Genomic DNA, 17,406 nt, shown 5'->3' on the forward strand with positions numbered 1-17,406 from the left:
CTCCCCCTTCCCCTCCTTCATCTAGTTAGCAGAGGTGAATTTACCAACTAGCAGAGCCTGGCCTTGAAATGGTGATTGGGGGTCCTCATGCTTTACCATCCTGAGTGGATTACAGGCGTGCACCTCCTGGCCCCGTTTAGCTTCACCTTTGAAGTGTGCCACTGTTTTATGTTGGGCTTTGCATCCTTTTTCCTGAGTGTAAAATTTTTCTTCCACAGAGCTAGGGATGTAGCCCAGTGCTAAGGGGTTTACAGGTGGCCCCAACATCCTGTCAGAATTCTGTACAACTTGTATAAGACACACAGCAGATAATTCCACTCTGGGACATGACATTTAAGAATTGGATATCCTGTTATAATGGGGTTGTACTGAGTGGTAACTTGTTTCTCTCTGTGTTGGTGGCTGTATATGTTTCTATTGTGTCCTGTTCTGCCGACACTGTCATTCCCAATGCTGTTAGGCTGTCACACAGTATATGAATTCCTATCGCTGGCCACACCAGAAGCTGAAGTAAAAGTTTCCAAGAACATACTCATTTAGCTTCCCTGGGCATTTTAAAAAAAATCATTTATTTATTGCACAGGGCATCCCTATGCAACTTGGACTCACAGTGATCCTCCTGTCGCAGCCTCCCTAGTGCTGGGATTATAGGCGTGTTCACCATGCCTGGTTTTGGTGGCCAGCACAGCATGTGGTACTGGGGATTGAACCTGCGTCCTCGGGGTTGCTAGGCGCACGCTTAAGACTGCTGAGCTATCTCCCTGGCCCTTCCCTTGTTATGTGTGACTACAGAATTCCTCTCCATTGATATTTTTCCACGTTGAATCACAGTTGAAGTATTTTATTTTATTTATTTGTTTTTTTTGTGACTCGCTCAGTCCACCCTGGGGGCGGGCGGATACTGCCCAAGCTTGCCTAAGCAGACATTTTGGACTGCTGGGGTATGTCGCCAGTCCTGACGTATTTTAAATGGGGGCAGAAATTATCTATAACCTGGATGCTTCTCTTTGACAAATTTGTATTTTATTTTATTTTATTTATTTTTTAGAAATTTATTTTATTTATGTATGTATATGTGTGTGTGTGTGTGTGTGTGTGTGCGCATGCGCGTATGTGGCCAGCTCAGCCCACCAGGGGGCGGGGCTGGCTGGCATGTGGTGCTGGGGGATCGAACCGCGGTCCCTGTGCTTTGCTAAGCTTGTTCTAAGTAGGTGCTTTAGACCACTGAGCCATCTCACCAGCCCCACAAATTTGTATTTTAAACAGTAGTGATGAATATGTGTGTGTGTGTGTGTGTGTGTGTGTATATATATATATATATATATATTTTTTTTAATAAAAACAGGAACAACAAAATGCTTAGCAGTTATTAAAGCAGAATAGAAAGGTGTGGCCGGGGAGATAGTTCGGTAGAATAAGTGCTTCCCTGGCAAGAGCAAGGTCCTGAGTTCAATCCCCAGTACTGGAAAAAAAAAAAAAAAAAGTGTAAAATAGGCCTGGTGTGGTGAATCCCAGCACTTGGGAGGCTGAGGCAGGAGGATTGTTTTGAGGTGGAGGCCAGTCTAGGTTACAAGAGTGAGGTAAAGGCCAGCTTGACCTCCTTACATAACAGGAAAAAAACAGAGAGAACAGATATTAGCCTTTTTGCTTTTGCAGTATAGACACTGAATTTTTTCCCAAAGCTTGGCACTGTTGACCTTTTATGGAATGCAGTGCTAGATGAGAAGTGAGTTCTGTGTACTGTCACTGGGAGGCGGAGTACCACTCTGTGAAACATCGGATGTAGCTGCGTTGTGTGCACCCTTGACTGTACCTTTGTCTCTGTCCATTTCCTGCTGGACCATACTCACCTGCTTCATTCTTTTCTGGGATGGAGCGCTATTCACCCCATAATTGACTTAATTGATCTCTGAGTAATGGCAGCGGAAGCCCTCTCTTGCTCTTGCTGTAATAGACTGTAGTGCAGCTTCCGTGGTCAGAATTGAGTCTGATGGGGCGGCAGACGGGGATCTCTGGGCTCTGTGTCTTATATGCTTTTAATTTTGTCACCCAAGCGTTCTCCTGCTTTTCCTTCCTGACCTGTCCTCAGTGCTAGGTGAGGGGGTTTGCTGTGAGACAGAGTCTCGCCGCGTGCTGCAGGTCGACCTTGAGCTTGCCGTGCTAGTCTCGTCCTTGGAATCGTCCTCTGTCGTCTTCCTGTCTCAGCACCCCAGCACGAGCACCGCCCTACCCAGCGAGGCGTTCATTTTGTTCTGTTCTGCTTTGTGTTTTTGGTTATTTCAGACAGGGTCTTGCTTACATAGTTCTAGCTAAACATGAGCTCACTGTGTAGATCGGGCTGTCTTCCTACCCACAGTGACCTTCCTGCCTCAGTCTTCTAAATACTGAAATTGGGACCAGGGAGATGGCTCAGTAGAATAAGTGCTTCCCTGGCAAGCTCAAGGGCCTGAGTTCAATCCCCGGTTCCGCAAAAATACAAACAAACAAAAAAAACACCTGAAAGTAACAGGCATGTGCCGACACACCTGGTAAGGTGTTATTTTTTTTGAAACAGGTTTACATGCGTATGAAAAGAATATAAGGTAGAGGGTGGGATATCTCTAACTCACATCATTTGTATTTATGTTTTATGTCGCTCAGTGATCTTTTTATGTGTATTGACTATATTTTCTGTGAGCTGATTATTCTTTGGATTGTTAATTACATCTCTTAGTTTACCTTATTTTTTATTGTAATTGCTTATATTGATAGGCTGGTTGTTGGTTGTTTTTTATTTTTGCGGAACCGGGGATTGAACTCAGGCCCTTGTGCTTGCCAGGGAAGTGCTTATCTACTGAGCCATCTCCCTGGCCCGATAGGCTGGTTGTTGCCATTGCTTTATTGTTTATGATGGCCGCAGTAATTTGAAGAGAGGAGGAGACTACACGTTTCAGTAGATCATTTCCTGCAAGTTCAAGAAATGTCCCCGACACCTGCTGTGTGTGAGGCAGTGGCCCGGATGTGTGAGTCCCAAGGACCCCACTCTCTGCAGCGTGGTCTAAGGGCGGTGATAAGCAGCGGTTTCCTTGGCTGTGTTAGATGGGCCGAGGAGGTGATGTTTGAGCCTGGACTGGAGGGATAGCGGCTGGGGTGTGGTGTTCAGGTGGCCTCCCAGGAGAGCTTGCGGGGAGACCAGCCGCATTCTCCCCGCACAGAGAGGAACGCTTCATTCTTTCTCAAGTAATTATTTTGCACAGGGAAAGTCTGGAACTTTAGTTGCTGAACTACCAGAGGTACTTCCCTGTCAAACATTCCTGTGCACGCTCGGTTATGTAATTCTTCACATCTGTTGTGCACGAATAATCAGGGTATCTTTGAAGACATGCTCATGGATGTATAATGAACAAGAAAGTATTTGTTGCCAGGTACATCTCAGAGATGGGATGACGTGGGAGTCTTCTCCCTTGTGGGCTGGGTGTGATGATTGCCGATGTCCCTGCACAAAGAAATGGTAGAGATACGTGTGAAGTGGTTCCCTTCCCTCGTGTGTGTGTGTGTGTGTGTGTGTGTGTGTGTGTGTGACAGGAGAAACATGAGTTATAAATAGATCTTGCGTCCTTATGAAGTCTCTCGATTGGGAATTCTGCCTTAGTGAATGTGCTACCGGAAGATTTGAAGGAAAGCACTTCAGACCAAGCACTGAGAGGTGCTTATTAGTTGGTCAGTTAGTTGGTTAGTTAGTTATGACCCATTAATGTGAGATTCAGTTTCCATACATGTGCATTGCTGGTTGCAGCATGCAAGTTGGCGTGGCTGGAGATTGTGCAGGCAGGCAGGGCAAGGTCGGATGTGAGTTGGAGAGGAATCTGGCATGCATTCTGGGCAAGGGGACGCCTCTGGCTGGCTTGGGCACGGGTGTGCTCTCATTTCTGGCTTAAGGGGTGGTTCTGGCTGCTGTGGAGGGTGGCTGCCATCCAGGTTTAACTGGTTGCGCATTTGGCAGGTGAGGAAACTGAGGCAAACTTCTCAGTGTGTAGGTTCTTTAGGGACGCAGGGAGGTCTCGTGTCGCATGAACAGAGTTGGCCTTCTTGGTGTTTGCTAGGCCGTTAGTCTCAGCTGGCTTTAAAAGGGCTCAGGTTGGGTAGGGACAGTGTAGTCCCAATGATGCAGAGGGGCCAAAGCCAGGACAGGACCTCTGACTCACTTCACTTCTTGCATAACTCTGGGGATCCAACTGAGGACCTGCAGGTGTGACAGGTGCTCTACCCCGAGCCATAGTGAGCTTGGGATCTGAAGGCAGCTCTGTGTGACCCTTTGAATACTTGTGTATTGTTTTGTTTTATTTTATTTTATTTTATGTATGTAGTACAGGGTCTCACCATACAGATCGGACTCGTAATGATACTCCCGTTTTCAACCTCCCAAGCGCTGGAATTATAGGTGCGTGCCACCATGCCCAGTCTCAATCACAGTCTCAGCACGCTCTGGGGGTGGGGCTGGCACAGTACACCAGGGATCAAACCCAGTCCCTGTGCCTGCCTAAGCAGGTGCTTTAATCCGTGAGCTATCTGGTCGGCCCTGAACACTTGTTTTTTAAAATAAGTGCTTGGTGCCCCCTGAGTCTGTCCACACACAGTCTGCAAATCTTGAAACCAGAACTCAGGCTTCCCCAGGGGCCAGGACTGTCCCGTCTCTACCCACAAATGGGACATCCCTTTGAGAGCCTGGGTCCCCACATACACTTGTTTGGGATTTACACCATGAATTGGCAAGTCCAATTTCAGTGGCAGTTTGGCCAGTTTGTCTTTGAGCTTTGTGTCCAGTGGAATGTGGTTACTGGGAGGCTGTCTCTGTCCTGGCTTTTGTGGTTTACCATGGGGTGAAAGAAAGCCCTTTGCAGAATCTACTGGCCACCCTATTCCTCCCTGGCCCAGCCAGAAGTCGCGGAATACAGCGCCCATGGTCTCCACTTGCCCCTTACCCCGCCCACAGTTCTGCTTACTTTTATGAAGTCTGCATCTAACAATGACATCCTTTTTCAGCTTCGCCAGCTTCCACAAAGACGGGACAAGCAGGCAGTCTGTCTGGCAGCCCGAAACCTTTCTCTCCGCAAGCACCAGCACCAATCGTGACGAAAACGGACAAAATGCCCGCGACCGGGAGCATCCTGAACCTTAACCTGGGTCAGTTGGCACTGCTGGATGTATCACTTTCTTGCAGCTGTGACCATCTTTGCAAACTGTGCCGTCTGTGTTTCTGTTTGATCTGTGAACCCTGAACTCTGACCTCTCCTCTCTGGCCAGCAACTTTAGAAGGCACAGTGGAGGGAGGGGTGGTGGTGAGGAGAGTTCTGGAAGAAGGAGCAGAGCCGGGGTCTCCAGGGGTTTTTGGACATGCAAAATTGTTTTACGGCCAAGTGCCCTAGGCCAGTGTTCCCAAGCCTGTTTGTCTTTGACTCCTAACTTGGTTCTCTGATACCTGAGTGCCTGGTAGAAGCAAGCGGGTGTTAACTGCGCTCTGTGCAGAGTGCTCTAACACTATTTCCTTCTTTCTTGTCTAATTTTTTTTACTGCTGGTTTTCATCTCCTGGGATTCGAAGTTTGCACTGCGTCACCATGCTGAGCTAGTTTTTTTTTTTTTTTTTTTTGAGATAGTTTGAGGCCAGCCTGTTATGTCGCCCAGGCTAGCTTCAAACTTGCATTGATCCTCCTGCCTCAGCTTCCTTGAGATTACAGGCATGTGCCACCACACCTGGTTTAATTTACTGTTTTTTGGTTGGCTGCTTAAAAAAAAACAGTGCTAGGCTAAAGAGTTAGCAGAGATCAGCACTGGAAACGTTAAAGCCCAAGTATGAGTTTGTTATTTTCTTGAATCATTCCATTTATTGATTCAGGGTTTATTGAGCAGTGTTAGGCGCTGTGTACTATTCTGGATACAGGAGATAGAAATCTAAGGACCCGCCTGTAGGGAGCTGGAGGGGGAGGGACAGTAGTCAGGTAGATACAGGAAGATAGGTGACAGTTTACACCTCGCTGGATGCCTTCAGGGCAGAATGTGCGGGAGAGGTGGGCAGGGGGAGGACAGAGTTGTCAGCTGTGTTACCTGGAGGGGTCAAGGGAGGCCTCTTGGAGGAGCTGATACTTGGGCTAAGATTGTAGATGAGGGAAAGCAGTCATGCCAATACCAGAAGAATGTCCTGGAGGATGTAAGAGGAAGTACTGACTGGGTGCTAAAGGAATAGCAGGGCGGCTCGGCGGCTGCATCCTGGTGAGCCAGCGGCAGCAGCCGAGTAAGTGAGGTCAGAGAGCAGCCAGCCCTGCAGTCCTGGGCGGGATGGAAGGGTATGCGCAGACCTCACGTTTCCATGGGCGCTTGTTCAGAATAGACTGTATTCTTACCTGGGATAGTTTTGTCACATTGCACTCCAGCAGTGTCTTGAGACACTGTGGGTTCCTATAGCCGGTGTGTGTGGTGCTGCTGGCAGCCAGGGCCACGTCCTGCGGAGCGGAGAGCGGCGTGTGTCCTGGATGTTCTCTGTTGACCTTGACCTGTGTGCAGCTGGAGGAGAGCCGGAGTGCAGGGTGGATCGGGGTCCCCATGGGCTGAGGGCGCAAGAGGGTGTTTGAAAGCAGGATTGGGGTGCAGGTGCTGGTAGAGGCCAGGTTGTGGAATGCTGGGGACCTGAGTGTGCCTGGGGTTTGTGGCCTTGTGGTGAGGAAGTGGTATGCCTGGCTTCTGGGCCGGTGGACAGCCCGCCGCCAGCAACCTCGGAGCACAAGTTAGCGCTGCAGCAGAGGAGCTCCAGCCCCTTCCGCTGTGTCCGAGGCCTTTGCCCTTGGAGCTTCTGGAGGGATGAGGCCCTTGGGGGCTGGAAGCTGTAGACCAGGAAGAGGAAGAAAAGGGCTGATCAGAGCCACAAAGAGGCCGTGGACAAAGAGGAAGCACGCTGGCCTGGAAAGGAGGGCAGCTGGCTGTGCAGCTTGACACACGTGGTGCCCTGTGTCAGTCGTCGGTCTCCAGGTCCCGTCTGCAGTGCCACCGAGGTCTAGGGAGGAGGCTCAGCGTGCCCAGGATGGGTGGAGCTGGAGCCTTTTTCATCAGGCTCCCCTTTTCCTGCAGCCCAGAGGAGTTCGAATTTAAAGAGACTGGTGATTCCTCACTTGAACCAAAGGGACCATTTGCTGCCTTAAACAGTCATTATTCCCCAAAATGTGGTTTTTCTTTCCCACGGCCTCCTCCCACCTCTACACCCTGAAGAGAAGCGCTGCGCGCAGGCGTTCCCACAGTGACATTTCCTCTCTGCCAGTCATGCTTGGCAAGCATAGTTCCTTCTCCTTAGGACACTGTAGGTCTCGTTGGGGTGTGGCGTGTGGGAGCTTGGGCCTCTGTCTTGTGTTGTTGTAGGTGGTCATGGTAGTGGGTGGCTGAGGGACTCTGGGGCCCTGCTGTTGCATCTCCCTGGCCATTGTTCCGGTCTCCAGAGCACATGTCTTGTGTTCATCAGTGTGAAATCACTGGAGTGGAGGTGGCTTTGTGGGCTGGGATTTCAATTTCTGACAGAAAGAGGATGCAGTGCTGTGGGCAGGCAGAGCAGTCAGGCCGTGGGAGGATGTGGAGTGATTCTCCCATGATTCCGTGGGACTGCACCAGTGCTTTATGGAGCTTGGTCCTGACTGTTCTGTGATGACCCTGACCGGACAGAAATCATACAGTACTAGGAATGATGGTGGAGTTATTATTATTATTATTTTTTCAGAGTGGAAATGTTTATTGGGAGGGATTTCAGTTAGACTCTCATATCACACACATTAGAAAGAGACTGTAACTGTTTCTAAAGAGGAAGAAGGGCTGGCACAAGGCCTGAATCGTAGGGGACAGGCAGCTCCAGCTGGATGAGTGAAATATGGACTTAGGGTGGATAAGGCCACTGCTCACCCCTCTTCCGGGGAAGTGTAATGGCTGAAATACTGCTACCCTAACCCCCACCCCAAAGCTAGCAGCCCAAGGGAAGACTGGTCCTCCAGTAGAACCTGGGCTGTGGGTGGTGGCAGCAGGGGAGAAACAGTGTCTTGCTATCTCTTGCTGCTCCTACGGGTTTCTTTGCTGTTACTGACAGGATCGCTGGAGGAGCCGGGAGGGCCAGCTGCTGTGTGGCTTGGCTGGCTTCGAGTGATCTGGGTGCTGGGCGGGTGGGAGGGAGTGTGAGGGGGACATGGGCTACCACCAGGGCTTGGTGGGGCACTCCGTCCATTTCATTATTAGTTGTTTTTGGAGTAATTATTTAACAAAACAAAATTTTAGTTAAAAATACACTGGCAAAATCAAAATTATGGAGATGGAAAAATAACAGAGATTGCCTTGGATGAGGTGGAGAGTTTGATTGCAGATTTGGAGGGAATTCTCTGGGAAAAGGAATTGCCGTGTGTACTGTGTGGGATTATAGGTTATGTGTATTACAGTGGGAAGAACCGGGGGTCACAGTAGTCCCATTTTATGGAAGTGGCCGTTGAGGTGCTAAGAAGCAAAGTCTGAGCCTAGGATCGCAGGGTTTGAGTTTGAGCTTGGCCTTGGCTCGGGCTGGTCTGCTGCAGAGCCAGAGCTCATGGCTGAGCTGTCCAGCTGCAGTGTGAAAAGGCGGGGCAGGTTCGGCCTCCACACAGTGTCTCCTGTGCCCAGCCATGGGGTCAGGACTCTCTCTGGGAGTTGATAACACGCAGGGAGAAGGGCACCCTAAAGGAAGTGGCTCTGGCCACTGTTTGGAATTTAAACAAAAACAGAAACCCAGGCACTAATGAAAGCACTCATACTTTTTTTTCCCCCATTTTTTCAGTACTGGGGATTGAACTCAGGACCTTATGCTTGCCAAGTAGGTGCTTAGACCGCTGAGCTATCTCCCCAGCCCTGGATTTTTTTAAAAAATTGCTATCAGTTGCATTAAAGACTGAGCATAGGGGCCAGGGAAATAGCTCAGTAGAATAAGTGCCTGTCTGGCAAGCACAGGGTCCTGAGTTCAATCCCTGGCACCACCAAAAAAAAAAAAAAAAAAAAAAAAAAAAGACTGTGCATGTAGCTCAGTGGCACGGCACGTGCCTGGCAAGTGCGAGGTCCTGAGTTCAACTGCTAGATTCAAAGAAGAAAACTTACAGTACAGCACCAGCAACAATCAGTTGCATTAAAGAAAAGGAAACTGTATATAGGCTAAAGAAATACAACTCAGAATACAAAAACCGGCCTCTTACAGTGGCAGTTGGCTTCTTCAGGGCGGCGTGTTAGTTCACTGTGTGATGTGAACGTGTGGAGTGTGAGGGTAGAGTGTGGAGACCCGGCCCTCACCCTACCGTCTTGCTGCCTCTGGCCATTTCTCTCCTCTTTCACCCAAGAACCTGAGTCCTGCTAGGGGGTTATGGGCGCCCTTCTGAGATTTAATGGTGACCTTGGATCATAAATCTGAATGTCTTTCGAAGACAAGGTGAGAATGCCTGACTCCAATTAAACTCTTTTTTTGTTTTTCAGTAGAGTTACGGGGATTGAATGCAGGGCCTTCTGCTCGACTGTTCACTTCGTTATTTGGTATTTCGAGACAGGCCTTGCTATGTAGCCGAGGCTGGCCTTAGACCTTATGGTGATCCTCGAGCCTCAGTCTCCCGAGTGTTGAGATTCCAGGTGTGTGCCACCAGACCTGGCTGCTTGTTCTTACCTTGCAGAGCACGAACAAGCGCAGAAGTTGGCTGCTCCAGGTAGCGACTGGATGCTCTGTAGAAGATGCTGAGGGAGCCCTCTGTCCCAGAACGGTTTTACTTGTTTCCTCATTGTGGCTGACAGGCAGTCGGCCGGCCATACGTTTTGTTCCTAAGCATAGAGCAGTCGCTTAGGTATCAGGGATTTCTGCAGAGAGCTGGCTTAGATCACCCAGAGATTGTCATTGTCTTGACTTCCTTTATAGTCTGTGAGTTGGCGAGATCTCTGCTAGGCTGTGAGGGCTGGAGAAATCTGCCAGGGCTCCTGCTCCTGCTGCTGTTACCGTGAAGGAGCTGCCACATTGTCCACACAGGGTGGTTTGCTGACAGCTGTAGAACAAAAGAGAGTCTCTTTCATTTTTTTTTTTTTTTTTAAAGCTGAAAATCAAGTGCCTCAGTGTTCAGGGCATTGTCAGTGGTAGAGTACTTGCCTGGTGTGGGCAAAGCTCTGGGCTGGATTCCCAGCTTTGCAGAGGGTTAAGAGATGTATTTAGTGCGGGATCTACAGGGTCTCACTAGGTAGATTGGACCCATAGTGATCCTCCTGTGTTCAGCCTCCCAAGTGCTGGGATTATGGGTGGCATGGCACGTCAGGGATCGAACCCTGGCTGCTGTGTTCTGCCTGCGCAGGCGCTTTAGGCTGCTGAGCTATCTGGCCGGCCCTAAAGAGTTAAGAAATGAAAACTGTTTGCCTCCTCTCCCCTCACCAGTGTTACCAAGCTCAGCATTTGTTGCTCTTATTGGGCAGGTTGGCTTTCCCTCTTGATGCATAGAAATCTGCCCTGGTTTCCTCCCTTCCTCCCTCCCTCCTTCCCTCCTTCCTTCTTTTCTCTATTTTTAGGGAAGGGTCTACAGGGTGATTCTCCTATTTACAGCCTCCCAAAGTGCTGGGATTATAGGCATGTACTACCATGCCCAGTCTCAGTCCCCATCTCAGCGTGCCCCAGGGGGCGGGGCTAGCACAGCAGGGCTGGGGATCCAACCCCGGACCCTTGCACCTGCTTGCAGGTGCTTTAATCTGCTGAGCTATTTGGCCGGCCCTGGTTCTCCTTTAGCAGCTGTGTTCATTCTAATTTCATTTCAAGGTAAACTGGAACGTGCTTTGAGGCACCTTAATTTATTGACTGTAAATTATTTTCCATTTCTTTGCTGCTGCTAACAGCTGCAGCAAAGAACCCTGTAGCCCGGTGGGAGCGAATATACAGGAGAAATGCCTAGAAGGGGAGGGGAAGGTCGGGGGTCACATGCAGTGCACATGTTGAGGGATAGTGCCCAATGGCCCTCCACGGAGGTTACTCTGATTGGTGCTCCCTGCGGAAATGTAAGATTGTGCCTCTTCCTCTACCATAGTCTTTTTTTTTTTTTTTTTAAATCCCTGGCTTCTGTTTATAACCTAAGCTGTCTTCATATCAGCTGAAAAGTTCAAGATGTTGGCATATGGGTAGATTCGGAAGATATTCCGCATGTAGAAGGTCAGGGGTGGGGAGGGCCTTGATCAGCTTCCAAGAGCAGATGAGGTGATGCTGTTCTTTTCTCCCTGCAGAGGAGGAGGTCACCATGTAGCTTAACTTTGGAAATAAGCTCATTATATTTGGCTACAACCCTTAAGGTCTCTTCCTCCAGTGTGAACCCAGCCGCTGCTCACTTGGTCTTTCATTTGTGCAGGAGGAAATATAAAGCGTAGCTTATTGATTGGAGAAGCTTATTTTGTGAAGTGAGTGGTTCTCCTCCCCCTTTTTCTTTTTCCATTACTGAATACGAGGAGCCTTCTACCTACCATTGTCTTTGTGGGGCAGAACTGATGGGTTGCATGTGCGGCAGGCCTCGCAGAGATGCAGAGACCTGGCATGCAAAGCTTGGTTGCCCAGACAAGGGACGCGGGTTTGTGTGTCAGATTTTTATGAGCCCTAGTTTGGAAAGCCTTGTGCCATCACCCGGAGTCAGAGCTCTTTCCTTATTCACACGCAACATTGGCCTGACGCAGGAGGGCCTGGCCTTCTGCGGTGCTCACACCTGAGCCTTCTCCAGGGTCTCCCTCACGAGGCTGGCAGGGTTTGCTGATGCCCGAGGGCAGGTTCTTTGTGCAGCCAGGGTTAGCAGTAGTGCTGCGCGTGGCCAAGCCCAAAGACACAGCCACGGTCCTCATGTATTGTGGATGGCCTAACAGTGGGGCCTGTCTGACCTGTACAGGTAAAGTTTGTTGACCTCTGTTAACTGTGGATGTTGGGGGTAACTCCGGAATTTGTAACTTCATGGAAAGTATTTTCATGAGATGCTTCGTGTCGAAGCTTGTGCCTGAGAGTGCTGCGTTTTTCCTCTGGGATTCAGTATACTTTTTAATTTTTGAAAGTGGAATTTGAGGATGTATGTTGTCCCCTGTTCCCTTTGCTGGAACATTTGCAACTTAGCTGCTGAGTCCGGAGGTCTCACCTGTTCCTGCTTCCCCTCTGCCTGGTCTTTTGTCCTCTCTGTCCACGTTTTCCTGTTCTCTTCTTTCCCCCAGCTGTTTTAGCACTCTTACTCTGTTGCTTGTCTTGTAGGATGCTTCCAATTTTTGCACACAGGGGTTGTAGTAGGTAAATAGTTTTCTAATTTCTCCAGTAAATGTGCACAAATATTCTTCCCCTCTCGTCGGCTGCAGCCCTGTCTCTGACAGCCTCTGTGGAAAGCCTCCTGATCCGTGTGCTAGTGCACATGCATGCAAACACAGATGTGCACGTGAGTGTGTGCCCATGCACACAAACACGTGTACCCAGTACTATTAGGGTGTTAATCTGCAGATGGCACTGCTGCCTGCTTCAGAATACTTGTGAAATCTCAGGGTGGAGGGGCTCCCCGTGTGCATTGGAGAGAGAGCAGCATCTCAGGGTGCCCACCGTCCTGATCTTTGCAGGACCCCCATGCATTGTTTTGGGGTACTAGAGCAGGCAGCAGAGGCAGGGAAGGAACCTGTGAGCTCGCTCAGTGCCTGTCTCTCCAGTCTGCCCCTGCTGACTCTGCAGAGCCCTTTGCAGAGTGTGAAGGGGACCTCGGGCCAAGTCGCGGGAAGAGAGGCCCATGACTGAGCATCGTAGCTCTCCCCCGAGAAGGGCAGATCTCCTCAGGTGGCTCCCTCCAAAGCTGCTCTCTGCACAGGTGGAAGGGCCGCCTCCCTTTCTAGCTTGAAATTGGGTTGATTGAAGAAGAAAAGCGAAGCCTGTGTGACAAACAGGCAGCCAGGTCCTCCTGCCTCACTCAGGGTGTGCTCTGAGGGCTCTGCACTGCTCTCCCGGACGGAAGCCCCTAGATCTGGGAAGAGTTAAAAGCGAGCCGGGACCAGGCAGGTGTTGGTGTGTGTGCTGATACTGACGCTGAACATAGCCCTGGAGCCTTCGGCTTTGGAGGAGTCCGAATGATGCCAGGTTCAACAAACAGAACCATCTGGCTGAGACTGTCCACTTTAAATATTGGAAAAAATATTAAAAAAAAGCAGACAGTCATTCAGTAGATGATGTCAGCCTGCCACAGGTGTTTATTCAGCCATGATCTTCAAGCCTCCTGTGTTTTCGGGCAGGGGTTATTGGGGCAGATGACCGAAGATGGCCCATGGTTTCCCCCTCTGGTTCTGCGGTCGCACAGTGGCTCAGCTTTAGCCAGGAGGAAGCAAGGTGGCGGGCCCCACACGTTCATCCCCGAGTGCCTGGACTTACAGGGCTGTGCTGGTGTCTTCCAGATCGGAGCAAAGCCGAGATGGACCTGAAGGAGCTGAGCGAGGCGGTCCTGCAGCAGGCGGCCCCGGTTCCTCTCATCTCTCCCAAGCGGCAGATTCGGAGCAGGTTCCAGCTGAATCTGGACAAGACAATAGAGAGTTGCAAAGCACAGCTAGGTATGTGTCTCGGTCTGCGGGTGGCAACGTTACGATTTGTAGGGTTGTCACCCCGATGAAGTAAGGGTCGCACCCTGGCTACTCTGAGCCGCTGCTTTGACCCTGAACCACTTTTTTTTTTTTTTCCCATATGAAATTATTTCTCCTCAAGGCACAGCTTGGCAGACCTGCGAGCCAGGTGGTATTCAGGAGGGCTCTTTGAGCTCACCAGGGTTGGTTCTTTCACAAAGGCCCCCTGAAAAGTCGAGGTGCAGGTCTGCAAAGGTTTGGGTGCTAAACTTGCCTCTGTTTCCCCTCAGTGCAGGACAGTGTCTCAGGATCACCCCAAGTTTATATCAGTGTCTTTTAATGGAGCCCCATCTTGCAGGTTGCCCCCCACGCCCTGCACCTGCACCTGCACCTGCACCTGCACCTGCTCTGTACTGTCACCTCTGCCTCCTTTCCTCCTCCTCAGGCTTCCCTAAGGTTGAGCACAGGCCTCCAGGAAGTCTCCCCTGACTGCCCCGATTTGCCAGCCTCCTTTGGTGCTTCACTGCCCAGAAGAGGGTAATCCTCCCGCCCTTGCCTGGAAGTGCCTCGGGGTAGGGGCTGGTCTTACAAGGATTTGCCTTCTCCACGTTCCTGTCCTGTGCACATAGTAGATGCTGTGAGATACTTGCTGACAGCGCGAATTAAGCCAGGTGTGCATTTACAGAGCAGCGAGGTACAGCTGGACCCCAACCGAGAGCCATTCAGAGTAGTTTCCAGGGTCTCTTAGATCTTTGCGTGAGGACAGAGCTTTAGTTGGGGGCCACCTGGCTTGTTTCAAAGACAATTATTTTTCCCTTGTGTGCCCATTTAGGACATTGAGTGACATGGATGAGGTTTGACAGGTTCTTTAAATATCTTGTACTCTTGGGTCCTTCCGTGAAACTGTGAATTTCCCTTACTATTGCTGCTAAGAATTTAATATTTCTCTTTACTGAGTGCGCACTCACACACTGCACACTGAGTGTAGCGAGGGATGTGATCAGTCTCATTTTGCAGATGAAGAATCTGAGGCCCAGGGAGGTAGGTTGTTTGTTTGTAGCCACATAGGCAGTAAAAACAGGATTTCAATTTATATCCTTTTGGCTGGACACCTACGCATTTTCTATTTGTACCTGATCCTGTATCCTACTGGGAGCTGCAAATTGCACAGGTTCAGGATCCGGAAGCCATGTCACACGTGGGTGTTTGTGTTTTTTTTTTTGTGTCTGTCTCTCACTGTATAGTCCATTCTCTCTATGTGGTGCTGTGGGATTGAACCGCGGTCCCTGTGCTTTGCTAAGCTTGTTCTAAGTAGGTGCTTTAGACCACTGAGCCATCTCACCAGCCCCGGGTGTTTGTGTTTTGCTTGTACACCTGATTGGGTCCTGGTGGGGGCAGATCTGCCTAACCAGCGGCTCTCCCGGTCTCCTGTGCCTGAGCTTTGCGTGGCTGTATCTGTTTGCAGTTTTCTTTCCAGGGTGTCCGTGTAAACATGGAGACCACTCAAGGAAGACATTGTTTTAGAGGAAAGACAGTCGGAAGAGTTGCTCGGGCTTCCTCCTCCTTGTTTAAAACAGCGTAGGATCCTCCGTCCAGCCTGATGATGGAGGCATAGAGGGTCACATGGCATCGTTGTTAGATGTGCGCGTTGGCCCATGTTTCTGAGTGTGACTTTCACCTTGTCCCTTAGTGGAAGGAAGAACAAAGCAGAGACACTGTGTGGGCAGCCAGGGTAGGGCTGGGCATGTCGGGCCCCTGGAGTCTGTGTTTCTGCCTCCATAAAGGGGCCATGGTTTTTGGGCCCCTCCTGTCCCTTGCACTGCAGCAGACCCAAGTCCCATGGTGGCCAAATCTTTCGCTCTTTCTGTGGAAGCGTGCCACCGGGATTTCTACATAAAATCTCAAAGAAAAAAAAAAGATTTGGCTCTGGGCCTAAAGCAATCTATGCTGGAGAAAGTTTGAGGATGGGGAGACAGCTCAGTGGAATAAATGCTTGCCTGGCAAGTGTAAGGTTGTGAGTTCAGTCCCAGGTACTGGGGTGGGGGGGGAACCAAACAGATTTAGCTCTATGTAAAAATCTCCTGATTTGGGAATTAGGCAACAAATTCAAAGTTAAAAATAGCAAAAGTAATCAGGTGCCCTATAAGTAGACCTTTGCTTCCCTAGTGAGCAGCTGGCCTCTGCTCAAGGGCTGAGAGTTTGCTGTCTCTGGTTAAAGCTTTGGTTTGATTCCCAGCATCACGTGCTGCACCAGACCCACGCTCAAGGCAGCCCGAGACAGTCCAAAAAAACCTTCTCTGATTGAAGCTTTGTCCTGCTTCTTCATCCCTGGACAGAGGGTGAAAGACCTCGATACTTTGGGGAACCACGTGGGAGGAGCACTGGAGTGAGTCAGAAGCTCTGGTTTGGGCTTCCTTTGGGTCCTAGGGCAAGCCATGTTTGTGGGCCTCCGTCCTGCGGTCTGTAGATTGGATCAGTGTGGACAGCTGGTCTCTGCTGAGCTGCTCAGCCCTTGTGCTCTGTACCAGGCAGTCAGCAACGTCCAGAGCATTGGCCCTTTCCCTCTGCTCGAGTGTGACAGGCACTTGGTGGCTTCCACATCTCCTCTGAAGGTAGCCCAAGCCCTCTGCAGACCCAGGCTCTGGGATCAGCTCTAGACAGTGGCTGCCTTAGCTGCTCTCACCCAACCATTGTGATCAGAGTTGTAGTGTAACCCGGCATTTGGTGTGGAAAGTGTTGGCAATTTATGATCTTGTGCTTTGTTTTCTGACTCCGCCACCTGTTGGATTTTCCCTTTGAATTTAGGCATAAATGAAATCTCAGAAGATGTTTACACGGCTGTGGAGCACAGCGATTCAGAGGATTCCGAGAAGTCAGATAGCAGTGACAGCGAGTATATCAGTGATGATGAGCAGAAAACAAAGAACGAGGCGGAAGACCCCGAGGACAAAGATGGTAATGGGGTAGACAAAGAGGCATCAGGTGGCAAAAAAAAGCCCAAGCCTGCAAACCCGGTGGAGGTGAAGGAGGAGCTGAAAAGTGCTTCGCCGGCAGGCGAGAAGGCAGACCCGGGGCCGGTGAAGGACAAGGCCAGCCCTGAGCCCGAGAAGGACTTTGCAGAAAAAACGAAACTGTCACCGCACCCTGTGAAGGACAAGCTGAAAGGAAAGGATGAGATGGATTCCCCAACTGTACATTTGGGCCTGGACTCCGATTCAGAGAGCGAACTTGTCATAGATTTAGGAGAAGATCCTTCTGGGCGAGAGGGTCGAAAAAATAAGAAGGAACCCAAAGAATTGTCTCCTAAGCAGGATGGTAAGTGCTTGGAGCGTGTCTCCTGTTTCTTTACTTGGGGTAGAGGCCCAGCTTGCGCTGGTGATGTCAGAAGCAGTGGTACCCCCAGCACCCTGAGGAGGCGCCGCGTTGAGGTCCCCAGCTGACTGGGGGACAGGACTGGTGCTTACTGCAGGCTTGTCCTCCACATGCTCAGCGCCCAACATGATCAACCCCAGAAAAATAAGTCATTTAGAAAATGTTACTTGCAGGGCGGCCAAATAGCTCAGTGGATTAAAGCGCCTGCAAGCAGGTGCAGGGGCCAGGGGTTCGATCCCCAGGCCTGGCCTGCCACTGGCCCCAACCCTGGGGTGTGCTGAGACTACAGTTGAAATGGCGTGGGGGTGTGAGCCTGTAATCCCAGCCCATGGGAGGCTGTAAACAAGAGGATCACTAGGGCTGGAGAGATGGCTCAGTGGTCTAAAGCACCTACTTGAAACAAGCTTGGCAAAGCACAGGGACTGCGGTTCGATCCCCCAGCA

The 17,406-nt window shown here is 50.3% G+C and overlaps 1 protein-coding gene across 15 annotated transcripts in view; it reads left to right on the top strand.

Annotated features, from left to right (window-relative positions):
* Window positions 1-17,406, top strand: part of Zmynd8 (zinc finger MYND-type containing 8) — a 132,808-nt gene that overhangs the window by 83,402 nt on the left and 32,000 nt on the right. For all 15 annotated transcript variants that reach the window (XM_023720750.1, XM_023720746.1, XM_004636060.3 and 12 more), the window contains 3 exons: window positions 5,023-5,163; window positions 13,430-13,582; window positions 16,397-16,906. In XM_023720750.1, coding sequence (XP_023576518.1) covers window positions 5,023-5,163; window positions 13,430-13,582; window positions 16,397-16,906 — 804 coding nt within the window. The remainder of the gene's footprint in view (window positions 1-5,022; window positions 5,164-13,429; window positions 13,583-16,396; window positions 16,907-17,406) is intronic.

The sequence above is a fragment of the Octodon degus genome, unplaced genomic scaffold, assembly GCF_000260255.1.
Source record: "Octodon degus isolate 3935 unplaced genomic scaffold, OctDeg1.0 scaffold00077, whole genome shotgun sequence".
In the NCBI taxonomy this organism is placed as follows: domain Eukaryota; kingdom Metazoa; phylum Chordata; class Mammalia; order Rodentia; family Octodontidae; genus Octodon; species Octodon degus.